Below are 16,470 nucleotides of genomic sequence, written 5' to 3' on the forward strand. Positions count from 1 at the left end.
CTTTGACAAGTAAGCAAAAAAAAATGACATTATATTTAGATATCTCTGAGGTAGGGGGGTGTGCAGAGAAATTTAAAACAATGGTTGGGGACGGGGGGGGGGTTAAGATTTTAATATCCCAGACACACACACACACACACTTTTACAGCGCGATGAAAAATGTGTTTGTTGTTTTTCGAATATTTCTATAAGTTAGGTAAAAAAAAATGCTCACATTTTTATATCCTGGCTGTAGTTGAGTGTCTGAAGCCGCTTGCGAAGCATGTTGGAGGGCAACCTCCTGACCTTGTGTAGGTGGGACAACGATGTCATGGGCTTGATGGGTTGGTGCATTGGGGCTTTCCATCATGTGTGCAGCCGCCCACTCTCTCTTTAATTTTCTGCCAGGCTGCATTGGAGCCTGTACGGATGGGATTTGGACAGTTAGAGCAGGTCTGGAAGGAGTTGAAGGTGTTGAAGATGTAGCTTGTGCAGGCAGTGTTGATCTTGAATTGTCAACCTCCCTTGCCCTCTTAGGTGGAGGGGAGGGCAATACATTCTTCATAATTGTCCTTAAAAGAAGAGAAAAAAGTTAGTATTGAAATTATTTTCCCCTTTTTCACAGAATAAAAAAAAATTAGTACTCCCCCGCCCTAGCCATAATTTTGTCTAGAAAGCATTTATCACAAAGAAGTCCCCCTCCTTCAGCATTTGCAGTAAAGCAAAATGTAAAATTTGCGAGAAATGCTCCTATTTTTACCTTGTTGAGAATTTTTTTTAAATGTTTCCCATCTATAGGCTTTTAAAATAGAAAAAGATTGTTAACCCAGCAGCTTATAGGCCTAAATTATGATCTTAGATGTAAATGGTATTCAATTTACACATAATAAAGCTATATTTTTCATAGAAACCCACGGCCCTCTTACTGCCCTAACGCGAAGAAACAGTTTTGTTTTTTCACTTTACAATGATGGCGATAGAATTGAGGCATGGCCCCTTCCCCCACTTTTTACATAATGTCTTAAAAATATTGTTAGACCTTAATTTGGAAATAACTTGTTTCACTCTTTCATAGAATATATTATTCCAATGTCCTAAATATCTATATTAATTTTGCAGACAATTTTGTTCTCAGGTATTTCAGACAACACAGAATTACGTAAAAGCATTGGAATCTAGATTGGCTCAACCGCTAATGTAAACAAACAGGAAAAGGGTGGCAAACTAATTATAACCTTGCGGAGAGCTTATGTCAAAACATAGCGGCATAATGCCTAAGAGTTGACGGATGTTGTCTGTCGCGTTTAGCTAGAAATACAGAAAGCATGAATTTTATCGAAAAAAGAGAATTATTTTTTATTGCGAGAATTAAAGTCATATACATAGGAGGGGTTTTGAGGGGGGGATAGGTTTATGTGGTAAAAAGAACATATTTTACGTTTTCTAGCGAGTATAAAGATGGCATGGTGGAGTTTGTATTAGAGTGGGAGGGGGGGGGGGGCTTTACCTGAATATACTGGAGGGTGAATATACTGGAGGGTGGAAGGAAAATAATTTTATTTTGAAAATAAAAATGAAAATGTACTAAAACAGAACTCACATTGTAAATTGTGGCTGTCAAGGCTTCTAACTAATCAATAATATTCTTTGTTGTATCTAGTGTGTCACAATACTTTCAGATAATTTAATCACAATGCATGTCCGTTGTATATGAAATCTCAAGGGTGAATTGCGATGTAATGGGGGAAACCATATGTAAGCGACCCTCTGATTGGCTTAGAATGAGATGTAATCTACTCTGTGATTGGTTTAGAAGGAGACACGATATCATGTTTCCTATTCTTAGATCCTAACATTCTCCCTAGCGTGCACCTGGACGAACAACAACAACAACAACAACAAATAAATCGACCTTGGAAATTTAGTTCCCCTAGATCAATACATTCCCCTAGTGATTATGTAAATCACCCCCAGTGTCATTACACTTGGCCAAACAACAACAACAACAACAAATAAATCGACCTTGACATTATCCTTCAGATATTAATAAACCATGAATAAATGGAGTCCCGTTCGGCGTTAGAGTCAATTGTAGATGACATCATGGTTTTCGTTCAGTATTCTATGCCCATATATGGAGCCCCGTCATGAGTCCTAGATCAATAAAATTCCCAATCGATTACACAATCAAGTTCTCGGAAATCCACTTTCCCCTCGAATACGCAATCAATTTATCAGAAATCCATTTCCCCTAGGGAGTCTATGCCCATATATGGTGCCCCCCGTCACAAGCTCATGAGGTTAGGCTAGGTTACGCAATCAATTTCTCGGAATCGTGTTCTGCCTGGGGATTCCATGCCCATATATGGTGCCCCGTTGGACTGACAGCACAGGTGTTCTCCCTAGGGACTCTATGCCGATATATGGTGTACTCGTGGGAGTCGGACCCCCCTCTCTACTGATAGACTCTAGTAATACCACGTAATTGGTAGAATGCAGGCGATGACTTACTGTTCAAGACACATAGGCCTTTAGTTTTCAATAAAGCGCCAATGACGCAATAAACTTTGGATTCTGCAGGGCGGGAAGGAGGCAGTATCCAGACTTTTGGTTTTAGTCATTTTTGTTAGTTCTAAGCTTTATTTGCGTATTCAATTTATGTTTTACTCGGTTTAAGATTTGTTAATTCATTTATAATAATAATAATCTTTATTTAAAAGTCTTTTAAAGCCATACACAAAAGACAAATACTAAAGAAAAATTACATCCCATTTGACATACTTCCTTTAGTAGCTCCATTTGACTCCTATATTAGTAACAGTTGCATTTAATTTTTGTTTGTTTGTTTAATTTTTTTGTTCATTTTAGGTATAATTTATTCTATATCAGTTATTTCTAGTCGTTTTGAGTTTCAATTACTTTAAATATGTATTTCTACTGATTATAAGCTTAATATTGCTTTCTATTTTCTTCAAAAGGATAAAAATTAATTTTCTTTGAGAGTTTTTCTCTTAGAGGCAATATAAATTTTTATTCATAAAAGTTATTAACTGTTTGATTTTTTTAAAGTGGTATTTTGGGATTACATTTATTGGTATTAGCTATTTCATTTCTTATTCACAAAATTACTATTTTCAAACATATTCCGGCAAGGAATAGGCGAATTCTTGTTTTAAAAATAATATACCATAAGTATGTGGTCGAAATTAGCACCATCAATCCATATTTTGTTTTCTATTCTTTTTAAAATACTAGGTTTTATGTTATACAACCTATAGGCAATGAATTCACCAGAATAGGCAATGAATTCACCAGATGGCACCAAAGCATCATTTGGTGTCTTTTTATGGTCTTTCATAATAAAATAATCGCTTCTGTCAAAAATTGCATTTTGAACCCTTAAAGGGGGTCCCAAAGATATTTTATATGAATAGACTATGAAAGAGCATAAAATTACCATCAAATGATGCTTATTATTATATTGTTTTTCATTATTTATGTTATATCAAGCCAATGTGGTTTAAGAAATTATCTTCATCAAATGATGTTTTCACTTTCATCCTAGCTAAATTATTTGGCCCACTGAAGATTCACCATGAACTTTACAGCCCTCCCCACCCCCTAATGTGCAAATATATACCCTAAATTGGAATATAGCCTACCCTGAATGGTAAATAGCCTATATACCAAATCAAGTTATTGAGTTTCAAATAAAGTGAATATACCATTTGATGCCTGTTTTTATGCTGATTACGCATATAACAATCATTTCTATTGGAAATGAATTTTAGCCCCCCCCCCCCCCTATATATGTAAATTCAGGATATATATTTGCCCAGATGGGGGTGGGGGGCTGAAAATCATTTCTGATAGAAATGATTATTATATTTGTAACCAGCATAAAAAAAGGCATCAAATGGTGTATTCACTTTATTCCTAACTCAATAATATGATTTGGTATATATTTACCCCCTGAATTGTTAACAGCAAAGTTATGATTCACAAAATTCAGCACTCAAACTTGAAACAGTAGGAAAATGGTTTGAATTGAGTTGCCTAATAGCCTAGATGAGGTTTGAATTGTTATAAATAAGTATTTCTGGAATATATTACTCTTGAACAACTTATTTAGCCTATAAACTAGTGATATGTTTTTAACCACTTTTCAATAACTTAACTACTGTTCAAAGGCCTAACTTCTTTGTTTGGTTACAGAAATGAAATACCTTTAGGTCCAGTTTAAGATGCAATTTGCAACAGAAGGAATTATTGTATTATGAAAAAGTATAAAAATTTCATAATTCTTATTTGATATAAAATAAAATAATATAAAAATAAAAATTCGTATTTGATAACAAGATGTGAGGTTTTGAGCTTTACATAATTTTGCTCAATTGGATGCTGTTTTTCACCCTATGTTTCCTTAATTGTAGGTAACTGATGTGAATTATTGAATATTTACCAATTTTTCTTTTTCTACATGTGGTTCCAGTTTAAGACTATCAGTCAGTTTTATTATTATGTATTTTTTCTATGTGTGTGATTTAGCAATTTATGAGTTTTTTTCTTAATATTCCTAAGGCTAGTAATAGCCTAACCAGGTGTTTAGAAGCAACAAGCAAGTTGAAACTCATCTTTTATAAGATAAGGCAAGGGTGTATCTGGTTTTATTTTTTTCTTTGCAATGTGCCTGTAGTTTTTTGGCAAATTAATATATAAGATAGCCTAGTTGAAATTGTGTTTTTCTTTAATTGCAGCCTGGTGATAGTACATAAAGGATAAGCAAAGTAAAAACATTTCAAATGGTATTAGATTTAGGGTTCAGTGAATTTCCTAAGTACTACCTACTGTTATAAAATTACCATAAAATCAAAACTCTAAAGGGAAAATGGGGGGGATTCTTCTTGGGAGTATTTTCCAGGGGAGGGTGAGATTCTCTGTGGGGAGTGTTTTTTGGAGGGGGATACATGCTGACTCCCTGGGGAATGATGGCATTAACACAAGATTTCTCTGAAATATAAAATTTAAATTAAAACTGATGATATTGATTCTGCTTTGACCATCCAGATTGTTGAAAATCAAGATCATGTAGTGCTTTTTGATAGGGCAATTATAATATCTGAAGCAAGTGGTCTCAAACATTCTTTTAGTAAGGCAATTGAAATGAAAGAAATTCATGAATAGAGAACTTGCTTTAAATAGAGATACTAGAGATATTCTTATGAACTGAATTTACAATAACTTAAAATTAAATGATTCATATAATATTTTTCTTCAGTTTAAATTAAGATCACCTGACCACGCTTTTAATGAAAATTAGGTCAGTAGACAATCTAACTCAATCACTAAGCTGAGGATTCTTGTCCAATCTAATTAGTGAATAGTCTTTTTATTTTGCTTGGTTTGTTCCATTCAGTCTTTATTCTGTTCTGTTAAGTGTTACTTCAAAAGGTTAGTTTTCCTCTTTTTTTTTTGCACTGAAGACAGTTGGGCAGAAGTCCCTGACAAAATATCTGCTTCTGTCATTTTTGCTTTTATCCTGTCCACTGGCTGACATAACTCTCATTTTTTTTGGTGAATCAATTTTATTTTCTTGTTTTTCATATGTCAATTTTGCTTGTAGCCCTTTCTGTCTTAAACAACTCACATAACTAATATAATTTTCATTTTGCTAATGTTTCACCATTTAAAATTATAATTACCCCTGCTATGATACACTTTATTGTTCTGATAACAAGAGACTGAATTCAGACAGATGGCCTTTGAAACCAGGTAATACAGCTGTGCACAAAACAAAATTATATCCAAACCCATGTCTGCCAGCCTCTGTGAAAATTGTAAGGTGTCATAAAATATGTCAGTAAAGTATGTAAGATACTGGTAAAATACATAAAATATTGGTAAAATACTAATTTTACAGGGGTCCATAAAATTACAGTAAAATACATAAAACACCCAATTTTACCATGACCAATTTTACCACATACAACACTAGTACTACCTAGCTTATCCTAATTTCAAAATGTGTATGCTTCTTCCACAAAACAGCAGTAAAGTCAAGAATTTGTTGAAAGGTCTAATAGACAAATTGAATTAAAAGTACAAATGTCAATAAATTAAACTTAATATCAGATACATTTTGTTAGAATAAAAGAAATGTATAGCCTACACAAAAAATGTGTCCATTGACTTGATTTTGCTAAGTGTCTAAACTTGTAACTTCATTTCAGTATTACGTATTTCAGTATTCAGGAAATGTATTTCAGTATTATACAGGACCAAGAATTGAAAAAACCATAACATAAGCTCTGAGCGTCCTGTTATTTTGCCTATAGGCTAGTCATGGGAATTTACAGCTGTGATCCAAATTCTAAGGCTAGTCTATAATTATAACCCTGCCCAGACATCTTCACTTCCATTTTATCTTCAAGATAGTAATCTACAAGTTTTACCAAATTTTTTAAAGTCAGTTTATTGTATTTTTGTGATAAACAAAAGCAAGCAAGCAAATCAGTATATTTTTGTTCCTCCTCATGTAGAAATTGTTTGGATCATGGACAGAATGGCTTACAATGGCTGTTGTCTTTGCAGTCTTTGCTCAGGTTCATATGAATAGGTGGTTTAGAAAGTCTACTGGTTAAAGTAGCTGGCCTTTGATGGATATGTTGGTGTTAGTGCTGACTTGGTCATGAATGGCTCTAACCTGGGATTTAAATGTCACCTGTTTCTACAAAGCAAACTGCCATCTTCTATGCATACCATGTAAGAGTGCTCTGGCTGCTTCAACTTGTTTTTCTACTATACCTTTACATCATGTACTACTAATCAAATTTCACCCCCACTTTCTCTCTTGGGCACAATGCTTTTAGCTCCTTGTTGTTCTTGTTGTGAATGCTCTGTTGTTTAACTTGAGCTTTCTCAAAAACAGGCTTTGTGATTATTTTTGGCTGCAGCTGTAGGATCACTGACTGTCTTTTTCTGCTCATTAGCAGCTGGACCAGAGGATATGCTCGATCAACTGTTGCTCTAACAGTTGATGTAGTCTAACAGTGTTTTGTTGCTCTAACAAAGCAATGTGCTTTGTTGTTTGCACGAAAAAATTTTTTTTTTCGTGCCCTCCTCCCCCCACAATTAGATTTTTTGTTTCCATTTTCCTCCTCAATTGAACTGTTTTACCCAAACTCACCACTTCTTCTGCATTGTTTTTTTTTTGTTTTTTTTTGCACTTAACAAGACTATTATATTAATTTCCACATTTAATCGCAAATTACATATACAAATACAACAATATAAAGAATAATTAACAAGGGAATCTAGCCTGTGTGGCTACTAGTACAACCATAATTATGATAGATAGTTATAAGCAAAACCCTTAGTGTCAGGGTATTTATTTCATTAGGTACATAACAGGAACTTATCAAATAAAACTGACAATTTTGCAGAAGAAATAACTTTAATTATAAAAGTTTGCATAAATTATAGAGAAAAGTCAAAAGTAAAAAGTTAACAGAGAGAAGGTGTACATTTTACAGTTTAATTTTTCTTAATTTCATCTTTGTGAAAGAAGTCACCAGTTTGTTCAAGTCAATGTCTTTTGCCAAGTCTTGCTCAACTGATAGAGTGGCCAGTTCTTGAAGCCTTTCTTGCATCATGGTGGATCAAATATAAGTTTTAATTAATTTTAATTTTGAAAAACTATGTTCACCACTAGCAACAGACACAGGCAGAGTCTGCAAAATCCGTAAAGCCACAGACAAATTTGGGGCACAATCTATAAGATCATTGCTTATGATGAAGTTAAGGACATCTTCTGGATTTGCGTTCTTGGGAACTCTCCTAGTAGTGGCTTGAACTTCATTACAAAGTTTGTGGCCTTCAATATCTTTAGCCTCATTGTTTGAGAGGAAATGCTGTAAATACATACAATCGTCCATCAGGGAGTTTGTTGTTGCAGCATTTACCTTGGATATGTTGTGGAGTTATCCAAATATAGAAGTAACCTTTCTAACTGTTGAAATCTTTCATTTAGAGAAGAAATTGTAGTATCAGCAATGGCAAAATGGATATTGACTTTGAAATGTTCTTAAGAGGATACCAAAGGTTCATCATCTACTTTGTAATCAAACTGTTTTTTCTTCTTTTTCAACTGAGTTGGCAGGGTTTCTCTTTCAAATGTTGGTTGAATATTTAACTCCTCTGTCGTCAACTAGAATACTTCCAAAGCCATTGTTGCAATGTAACGTTTGTATGTACAATTTATTTTGCTTTTTGATCTTTGGCAGCAGCCAAATCAAATTGTTTGGGTTGTAACTGCTTACTTGTTAAGTTGATTTCAAAAAGTATAGTGTCCCATAAAACTACACTTACAGCAGAATTGTATTTTTCAATGTTCTTTTTGCCAGACCTAAAGATTTAGACAAAGCTGGACCAAGATGCAAGTGCTCCAGAGAACATTTAAACAAGCATAAACATAAGCAACATTAGATTTTTTCACAGGTAGATAGATCGGATTTCTCTTGAATGCATAACCTGGCTTCACCTTTGTAACACTAAATTTTAAAGAATCTCATTTTGAATTAATTTATTCTAATACATATGTATAAAAAATAGGTAATTAGTAGGATTTTCCCTGTTGCTCGGGATGGGGGACTGGAATTCTCCAATATGGGGTTTTACGCCATGTTGGTTCCATTGGGCGCTGGTTTGATTTCAGTTCAACACTATTTTTGAGGGTTTCTGGCTATTTTTTGAAATTCCCATAAATTCGTGTTTGCAATAAACTTGGACCAATAAGATCAGCTTTTAAATGGGAATTCTTCCTTACTTAAATTTTTTTTCAAAGCCATTTTCAAATTTTCGGTTGCATTGGGCAACAACATACATTGGATGCTACAGCCTTGGACAACAACAATACCCAACAGAGAAAAGTTAGCTATGTCAAATTTATAGACATTGTTAATATTAGGAGGGGCAAACCCACTATCAATAAGTTAGTTTGAAAGGTAGCTGGGCATTGAAGGTTCAGGCCTTCAAGGCCCATTGACTCTACACCCCCTAAACTACGCTCTATTTATGGTCGGGGGGAGGGGATCAATAATGGGATCAACCTCTCCCCCCTTACCATACATCTTGCCAGCTGTCAGACTTCTCCTTCCATTTCTATGTTCTCCAGTTTAACAATAACATTAGGAAATATCTCAAGCTGGATTTCTAATCAGATTCCTCCTTTCTTCTGCAGTGGCAATCTCGCATTTTTGGCATAATGGGGATTCACCCCCTCCTTATTCGGGAAAGATGTTTCCCGAGATTTCCAATTCCTGTTATGGCTTCTGTGACCATTCTCGTCTGGAACCTTTTCAGTAGTAGAAAATGTTTAGTCAGGGTGGGGTTGAACTTCAGGAGTAGCCTAATTCCTTTGTTTCCTTATACTCCACCTTCCTATGCCAATTTTGTTCCGCTCTCTCACTGCTCTAACTCCTCACAGCCGCCTTCCAGCAATTCTGAGAATTTGGGATGAACGGTTCTGGTTCATAATTTCTCAGTGATGTCCCAGCCTTAGTTGCTTCATCTGCCATCTCATTTCCCGTTATTCTAGAGTGCCCTGAGACCCACATCAGGGTAATATGGTTCCCTTTGGATGTCAATATATTTAGGGCTTCGTAGCATTCCTTATTCTCTATTTTGCCGGCTCTTTAAATTCTGAAGAGCCTTTGGGCATGCTTGATTGTGAATTAAGGTACATATATCTTTTCCAGTACTTCCAACATTTCCAACAGTCTTCCAGCTGCCGTTCTAGTCCAAGTGTTTCAGCCTGAAAAACTGTAGCAAATTCTCCCAGGTGATAACTGATTACCTCTTTGTCCACATCAAAAGTGTTTTGATATATTACTACTCCTGTCCCCGATTTTTCATCAAACCACAAACAATCAGTATAGCATATTATCACGTTACTTTGGTGGTTCAACTTTATCTCCTGCTCCACTTCCTTTCTGTATTTCATGACAAATTGGAATTGCCTCTCCTGTTTTATTGTTGGGATAGTATTATCTTTAGGCATCGGCAGCTCCTTGCACTGAAACAATGAGCTACAGATGCCAACATGGTCTTGACTTTTCCCATTTTGTATCTGGTGTCTTTGGGTCAACTGACCATTTATCTGTAGTCTAACAGCACTTTTTACTGCTTCCTCCTCTAGAAAATTTTCTATGGGTATTTCTATGCCGTATTGGTTCCATGATATGCTGATGTAATCATTAGGCATGCTAGCCTTTGCACCCTTATTAAGGGGGCTATGTGGCTCACAATTCGGGTTGAATTGACCCAAACCACTATTCCATGTGACAGGATTGGTCTAATTATCGTTTTATATAAATACATGGTTTTATTGAAAGTCAAGCCCCAGTTCTTTCCCACAATTCGTTGACACTGAATTAGGGAAGCTGTGGCTTTCTTTGCCCTTTAAAGGCAATGAGCTTTCTAGGTCAGTTGGTAATCAATTGTGACCCCGTGGTATTTCACCTGCTTTTTCAGAGATAATGGGTGATCATATATTTTTAGAACAGAGGGAATTTTCCATTTCATCTTTTTTGTGAATACTACTAATTCACTCTTTTCAGGTGCTAAGCGTAGTTTATGATTCTGTGACCATATTTGGATTTTCAAACTGTCCTTAGACATTTTCCTCTCAGTAAGGATAGTAGGTCTTCTGCATATGCCTGGCTATCTCCGGATTGCTGATTTAATAAAGCAGGCTGCTAAGGACCAGGTTCCAATTATATGGGGAGATTACCCCCCACCCCTGCGGGCATCCTGTCTGAACAGTCTTCGTTTTTTTTGTTCCCTTTAGCTCAATGACAATTTGTTGATTTCTGAGCATATGAGAATTCCATTTCTGAATAGATCTATCTAGTCTTGCTTTCTCCATGGTCATTTCTGTGGATTCATAAGTAGCATTATCAAATGCTCCTTTCATGTCAAGGAGTATGCCTAAGGCGTATTCTTTACATTCTAGGGCTTTCTCTACCCGCCACACCAATTGATGAATCGCAGCGTCTGTAGAGCCTCCTATCTTAAATCCCATTTGCTTTTTGGATATCATGTTCTTGGTCTCCGGGTTACTTATCCAAAACCAATGAATCAATTTTTCTATCACTTTCAATTGAAAGAAGGTCAACATAATCATTCTATAAGACCAGGGGTTTGAAAGTCCTCTTTCCCTGGTTTAGCTATGAAAACGCCCCTGGCCTTGAGGCAAGTACAGGGGACATAGCCCAAAGTGAGGCTTGTCTTTGCAATACCAATATAATTGGTTGTATTTTCTCTCATCCTTTCTGGAGCATTATAGGATATATCATTTTGGCTCAAGGGCCTTTATTACCCAGTCCTCCTCTACAATTCGGGACGCCAGCTCCTCCCCTATATTTGGGTTTATAAAATAAGCTGGCATGGGACTATTTTCTTCAGGGTCTTTTATGTGTATTTCGAGCATGCGGTTCAGGGTTTCTTCCAGTTCCACTGTGAGAGTACCATCTACTCTTGCAACACTTCCAAAGTGTGCCCGGTGATCTTTCTTCAGAGTCTTTACTCTTTAGTAGCCTATTACCAGCTTCGTCTGACTCTATACTTTCATAGAAAGTCCTCCACAAGGTTCTTTTTGCTCTCCTTATATCATCTTTTAGGAGTTTTAAATTTTCTGAGTAAGTGTCCCAGTATTCGGGATTATTTGTTCGGATAGCAGTTCTTAGCAGCCTTCAGGTCAGTTTTATTCTTTGACTGAATTTCGAAGTTATTGGCTTGTTCCTCCTCTTCAACAAGTGTTGGAGGGATTGCTTGTTTAAACCCACTGTTCATGCTTTCTGTGTATTTTATGTTTAAAATAAACACTTTTAGCAGTTCTTAGCAATTATGAGATGGCCAGGCCTCTAAATTAAGGATCTATAAACCCATTTGTGGGTACCATTTGTTCAGAATAAACTATATTTTTTGGTAGAAATAAATTTTTTTAACAGTCCATGTATTTGGATGGAATCTGCTAATAATCAAGAATGTGGAACAGTTTAAAAGTCCCCTATTTCACGGTCGAATGAACCTAATAGAAGGTTAGCAAGAGACAGAAATTTGGCAAAAAACAGATAACTTGAATGGAAGTCAGAAGTTTAGAAAGAAAGTATAAATGATGTACTGAAGAGTAGTAGCTTAGAATAAAGGTAATAACTAAATTAATTATATATAAACTATTTAATTATAAAAAAGCAACTTGCATCAAAGAAATGGTTAACGCCATTTCGATTGTCTATAATGTCAACTATATATTGTTCAATCTGAAAAGCAGGCCTTCCAGTACTCATTATATTCAATACCTAGCCTAACTTAACCAACTCTATGCAACAAGTTTTCCCAACCCCTCAGCTTTATCGGCTAAGTAGATATTAGAGGTACTGTTTTTACATGACAATGTTGCATTATATTTGTCTCTACAAAGTAGGTCAAATTATTTTAACCCTTTTCTCTCATCGGAAATTGAAATAATATTTTTACTCTTACATATTAGTTTTGGTTGCTATGAGCGGTTGTTAGGGCCTCTTGGTTATTTTTAGTCCACCGTATTTGGAGTCCCGTTAGTAACATGAGTAGATTTATCGTCATAGGCTATTTCTAAATGTTCTGGCTGGAGTCCAGTTGTCTCCCATATTTGGTGTATGAGTAGGAGCAGCACCAGTCCCACAACTTTCAATGTTAGACATCATTCAGGATATGATTATTTAGAGATTATCTAGAGAATGACCCTTACTGATTTAATCAGAATCATTGAGATTGCAGTTTGACTGTCCTAAATAAAATCAAACTAAGTATATTTTCCATATACAGTCTTAATTTTAAAAAAATTAGTACTTGAAGATTTTTGAGCCTCTTGGTGACAAATGTGAAGCTAAGACTGCATTCCAATATCAAAACATAACAGTATTATAGATTTTCGTAAGTGATGTTTGACTTTCAAAAAATTTGGTATTTGAGAATTTACGAGACAGTTGATCAGACATGAGTTGCTAATGTTGGAATTGTAAGTCCAAAACCTTTGTTTGGTTACTTCTACCAAGCCTAATTTAATCCACTTCTACCATGACTACAGTTATCCTATTTTGTTGTATTTATACCTTTGTGTTTCAACTTTATTTACATAAAAATAAAATACCCATTTTCTTCTGGTTCAGAAAATACCAGTTTTCACACTTAATTTTTATTATCTAAAGTACAAATATTAAATTCAATTTTTTGCATTAGACACCATGATCAAAATTCCCAGAATTGTTTTCAGCCATTTTTTTTTTCAGTGTCATAATAGCACTTACCAAAAAATAAGTGCTAATCTTCATAATTTTGTAACAAAACAAAGAAAAAACATTGAATATCCTGGTTTTAAGGTATGAACCAAGAGGGAGTTAGGGGGCAAAAACTTTTCATTCTGATGTCTTTAGTACTTTACGGGAAAGGGGATCTATTTTGTACATAGGAAATGGTAAACCATTTTTCCTTTTTATGTCTATCTGGCTCCACCTCTAGTCTTCTCAGTAAATCCTAAGTTTCAGAACCCATAGGTTTGAACTAAGATCTTAGAAAATACTTTGAAAATTTAATCTTTAATACTTTACTTTAATACTATAAGTAATATCTAATTTTTAAGTATTTACTGCTTTAAGATCTTAGAATATACTCTTAAACTTTGATATTTTCTTTATAGATCGTAATTCTTCTGTTTATTTCAGACTTGCTATGCCAAAAAACGTAAAGCAGAAAACTGTTTCGGCTCTTGAAGATGTGACCTTGACAACCAACGAGAAGATACTTAAAGAGTGTCACGTGCTGTACACACACCCTGACAATGGTAAGTGTGGTAAGAATAAGCCATTGAGATAGCCATTTTGTTCAGCGTAGTTGATTTCCAGATAGAAAATATGTTTTGAGGAGGACACTCCCCCACAACCCTCAGGGCAAGGGTTTTAAGTTATGCCGGGGGGCATAACTGCATATCATAACTTAATAAAGGACCCTATATTACTTTCTGGGGAGGGGAGGTTGTGAATTTTTTTTTAAGTTGATATGGTTTTACCAATTACTGCACAGTTTTAGACGTTGGCTCCTCCCCTCTGGCCATTCTTGAACTTAATTGAAGTTATTACTCCTTTCAGTGGCAATTAGATTTTATACTAGAAGCTGGTAAGTTAATGTCAGAAGCTGGTAAATTACAGGCAAAGTATTAGATAGGGTCTTACAAATTCTCCAAGTTTTGAAAGATTTACTTAATTGCCCTGTTTAGGAACATTACAAACTATGAATCTTAAATTAGAGATGTGCTTTGGTGTAAAATCTTAAACGAACAAGGATTAATAAGTTTTAAGTTATCAGTAGTTTGAGAAGTTCAACTTTAATTGGGATTGTTTATGCTTCAATTCATCAAGAAAAACAATATTAATTAATTCAGACCTCTACAAAAAATGGAGTGAGAGGGAGTGGTGGTGACAACCTTCTCGTGGTCTTTGAGAGTAGCTGGCTAAATAAGGGGCATACTACTACTAATTTCAGTTACCATCCTGTCACTGACCTTCCTGCCCAGTGTCTGACCATGAGACAGTGTATTTTGAGGAATATGCTGCAGAGATTGGATGGAATGATGCCAGTAATGGCTGCCAAAGTCATGCTTGAGGGGGAGGGGTATATTCCACTGGGCATCTAAAGCTTCGACTGTGATGAAAGAGAAATCCCTTGGGGAGCCACCGAAGGGTGGAGATAGAAGCCCTCTTACTAGTACGGTTTTGAGGATCAAGTGCCACTTGCCGCTGATGTGAGTGGAAGATGTCTTCCATCTCTTTTGAAGGACGAAAGTTGCGAACCCAAGCCGTTTTGAAGTTGTCAGTTGGCAGAAAATAATGGTGAATATCTTGGCACTACCAGGGGCGCTACTAACCAAAATTTCGGGAGGTGGGGAGCAAGAGATTTTACTGAGTGACTGGTCTTTTTTACCGTTTTTTTTTTTTTTTTTTTTTTTTTTTTTTTTACCAACAATTAGCATGATGTCCGTTTCGAATACGAAACTTGAGAGCACAGTTCAGCCCCAAGAATCGTAACCTGAGAAAGAATAGTCATTTAGTTCCTTTTCTCGTAAGAAACACATGTACAACTAGTTGGTGATCTAGTGGACAAATGAGTAATACGTGAGGGAAAAAGTGATAATATGACTTTTATACAAAGAGAACTCAGAAATGAGAAAATGAAAATTTCAACTAAAATATACGGATTAACACAGAATGAAGAAAATGCAACTACAAAACTTCAGTTAAAAAGTCAAACGTCTGAGTTTGGTAGTCTCAAAGCACATCTTTTTCAAAGTCTCAAAGCACATCTTAAGCAAAGTCTCAAAGCGCATCTCAAAGCCCGAGGTGATCTACACGGTCATCGTCCATCTTTGTGCGTGAACGTGTCATGACCAGTTTGAATTTGATGAAATTTCTTTCCGCCATGGCCAAAGCTGGTGATGCTGTCCTAATCCACTGGTAAACTGATCAGAGTCGTAAATATCGATTTGACCGCATAAATTTCACGGAATAGTCTCAAAGATGGTCCGATCAATAACTTATAGCTTTCGACCTCAGGTTTGGCCACTAGCTCTAACTTGAGTCCCGCGGGATCTAGGTCTTTTTCCGGAAACGTCTACGTGATTTTGGAAAGGCTTTCATTTTGCCTAGTAGACTTTGGTCTAGAAAAGAGTTATCATGGATTGCATCCTCCAAGCCGTTCACTAGGGCTCTGAGAATGTCTCAGAGTTCCGTAGCATAGAGCAATGTTCAGTCATCCAGCGGGTTGGCCCCAGAATTAGAAATTGCCTCTGAATAACGAGCAGGTGGACGCCTAGTTTGTTATTTTAGTTGGAACTTGTCTTTGGCTATTAAACCAGCTTTTTTCCACTGCTGCTTTTTATGCCTCGATTTCCCTCTCTAATCAGTCTCAAAGGAGAGCACTTAAGATGTCGTATGTCACCCTGAGTCTCGTGTTTGCAATCACTAGATCAAGCTGTTCAGTTTGAAACTCCCAAGAACCTTTGTCTTGAACATGGCCTGGCGTATGACCATAAATATTAGAATTAAATCAAAGCAGGTAATGTGGCAGAGCAGAACCTGGGCTTTTTCTTTTATTATCTTGTCTTTGTTCTATTCTATCAGTTCTTTGAGAACTTCGGCAACACTGTCAAAGCTAATGATATTAATTGCTAAAAGCTCATCAGTTCAAAATTTTACTGTAATTTTAATATTTATTTTCAATATTAAGTACAAAAGAAAACATTTGTAATATAATTCTTTTTCAGTAAAGCGCCAGTGACGCAGTAAGTTTTAGGCTTCTTCAGTGATACGATACCCAAACTCTTGTTTGTAGTTATTTTTATTCGATTCAAACTTGATTTGCATATTCAATTTAAGTTTCACTCGTTTTAAGATTTAT

At 35.7% G+C, this 16,470-nt stretch overlaps 1 protein-coding gene across 1 annotated transcript in view; it reads left to right on the forward strand.

Moving 5' to 3' along the window:
• The first annotated feature begins 3,130 nt into the window (after positions 1-3,130).
• LOC148954709 (uncharacterized) overlaps positions 3,131-16,470 on the forward strand; it is a 141,457-nt gene continuing 128,117 nt past the window's right edge. The window contains exons 1-2 of the mRNA XM_089086468.1: positions 3,131-3,171; positions 13,743-13,861. Coding sequence (XP_088942594.1) covers positions 13,750-13,861 — 112 coding nt within the window. The 5' untranslated portion in view covers positions 3,131-3,171; positions 13,743-13,749. The remainder of the gene's footprint in view (positions 3,172-13,742; positions 13,862-16,470) is intronic.

Source organism: Artemia sp. Qi Xiang Cuo, chromosome 3 (assembly GCF_049724085.1).
Source record: "Artemia sp. Qi Xiang Cuo chromosome 3, ASM4972408v1, whole genome shotgun sequence".
Lineage (NCBI taxonomy): Eukaryota > Metazoa > Arthropoda > Branchiopoda > Anostraca > Artemiidae > Artemia > Artemia sp. Qi Xiang Cuo.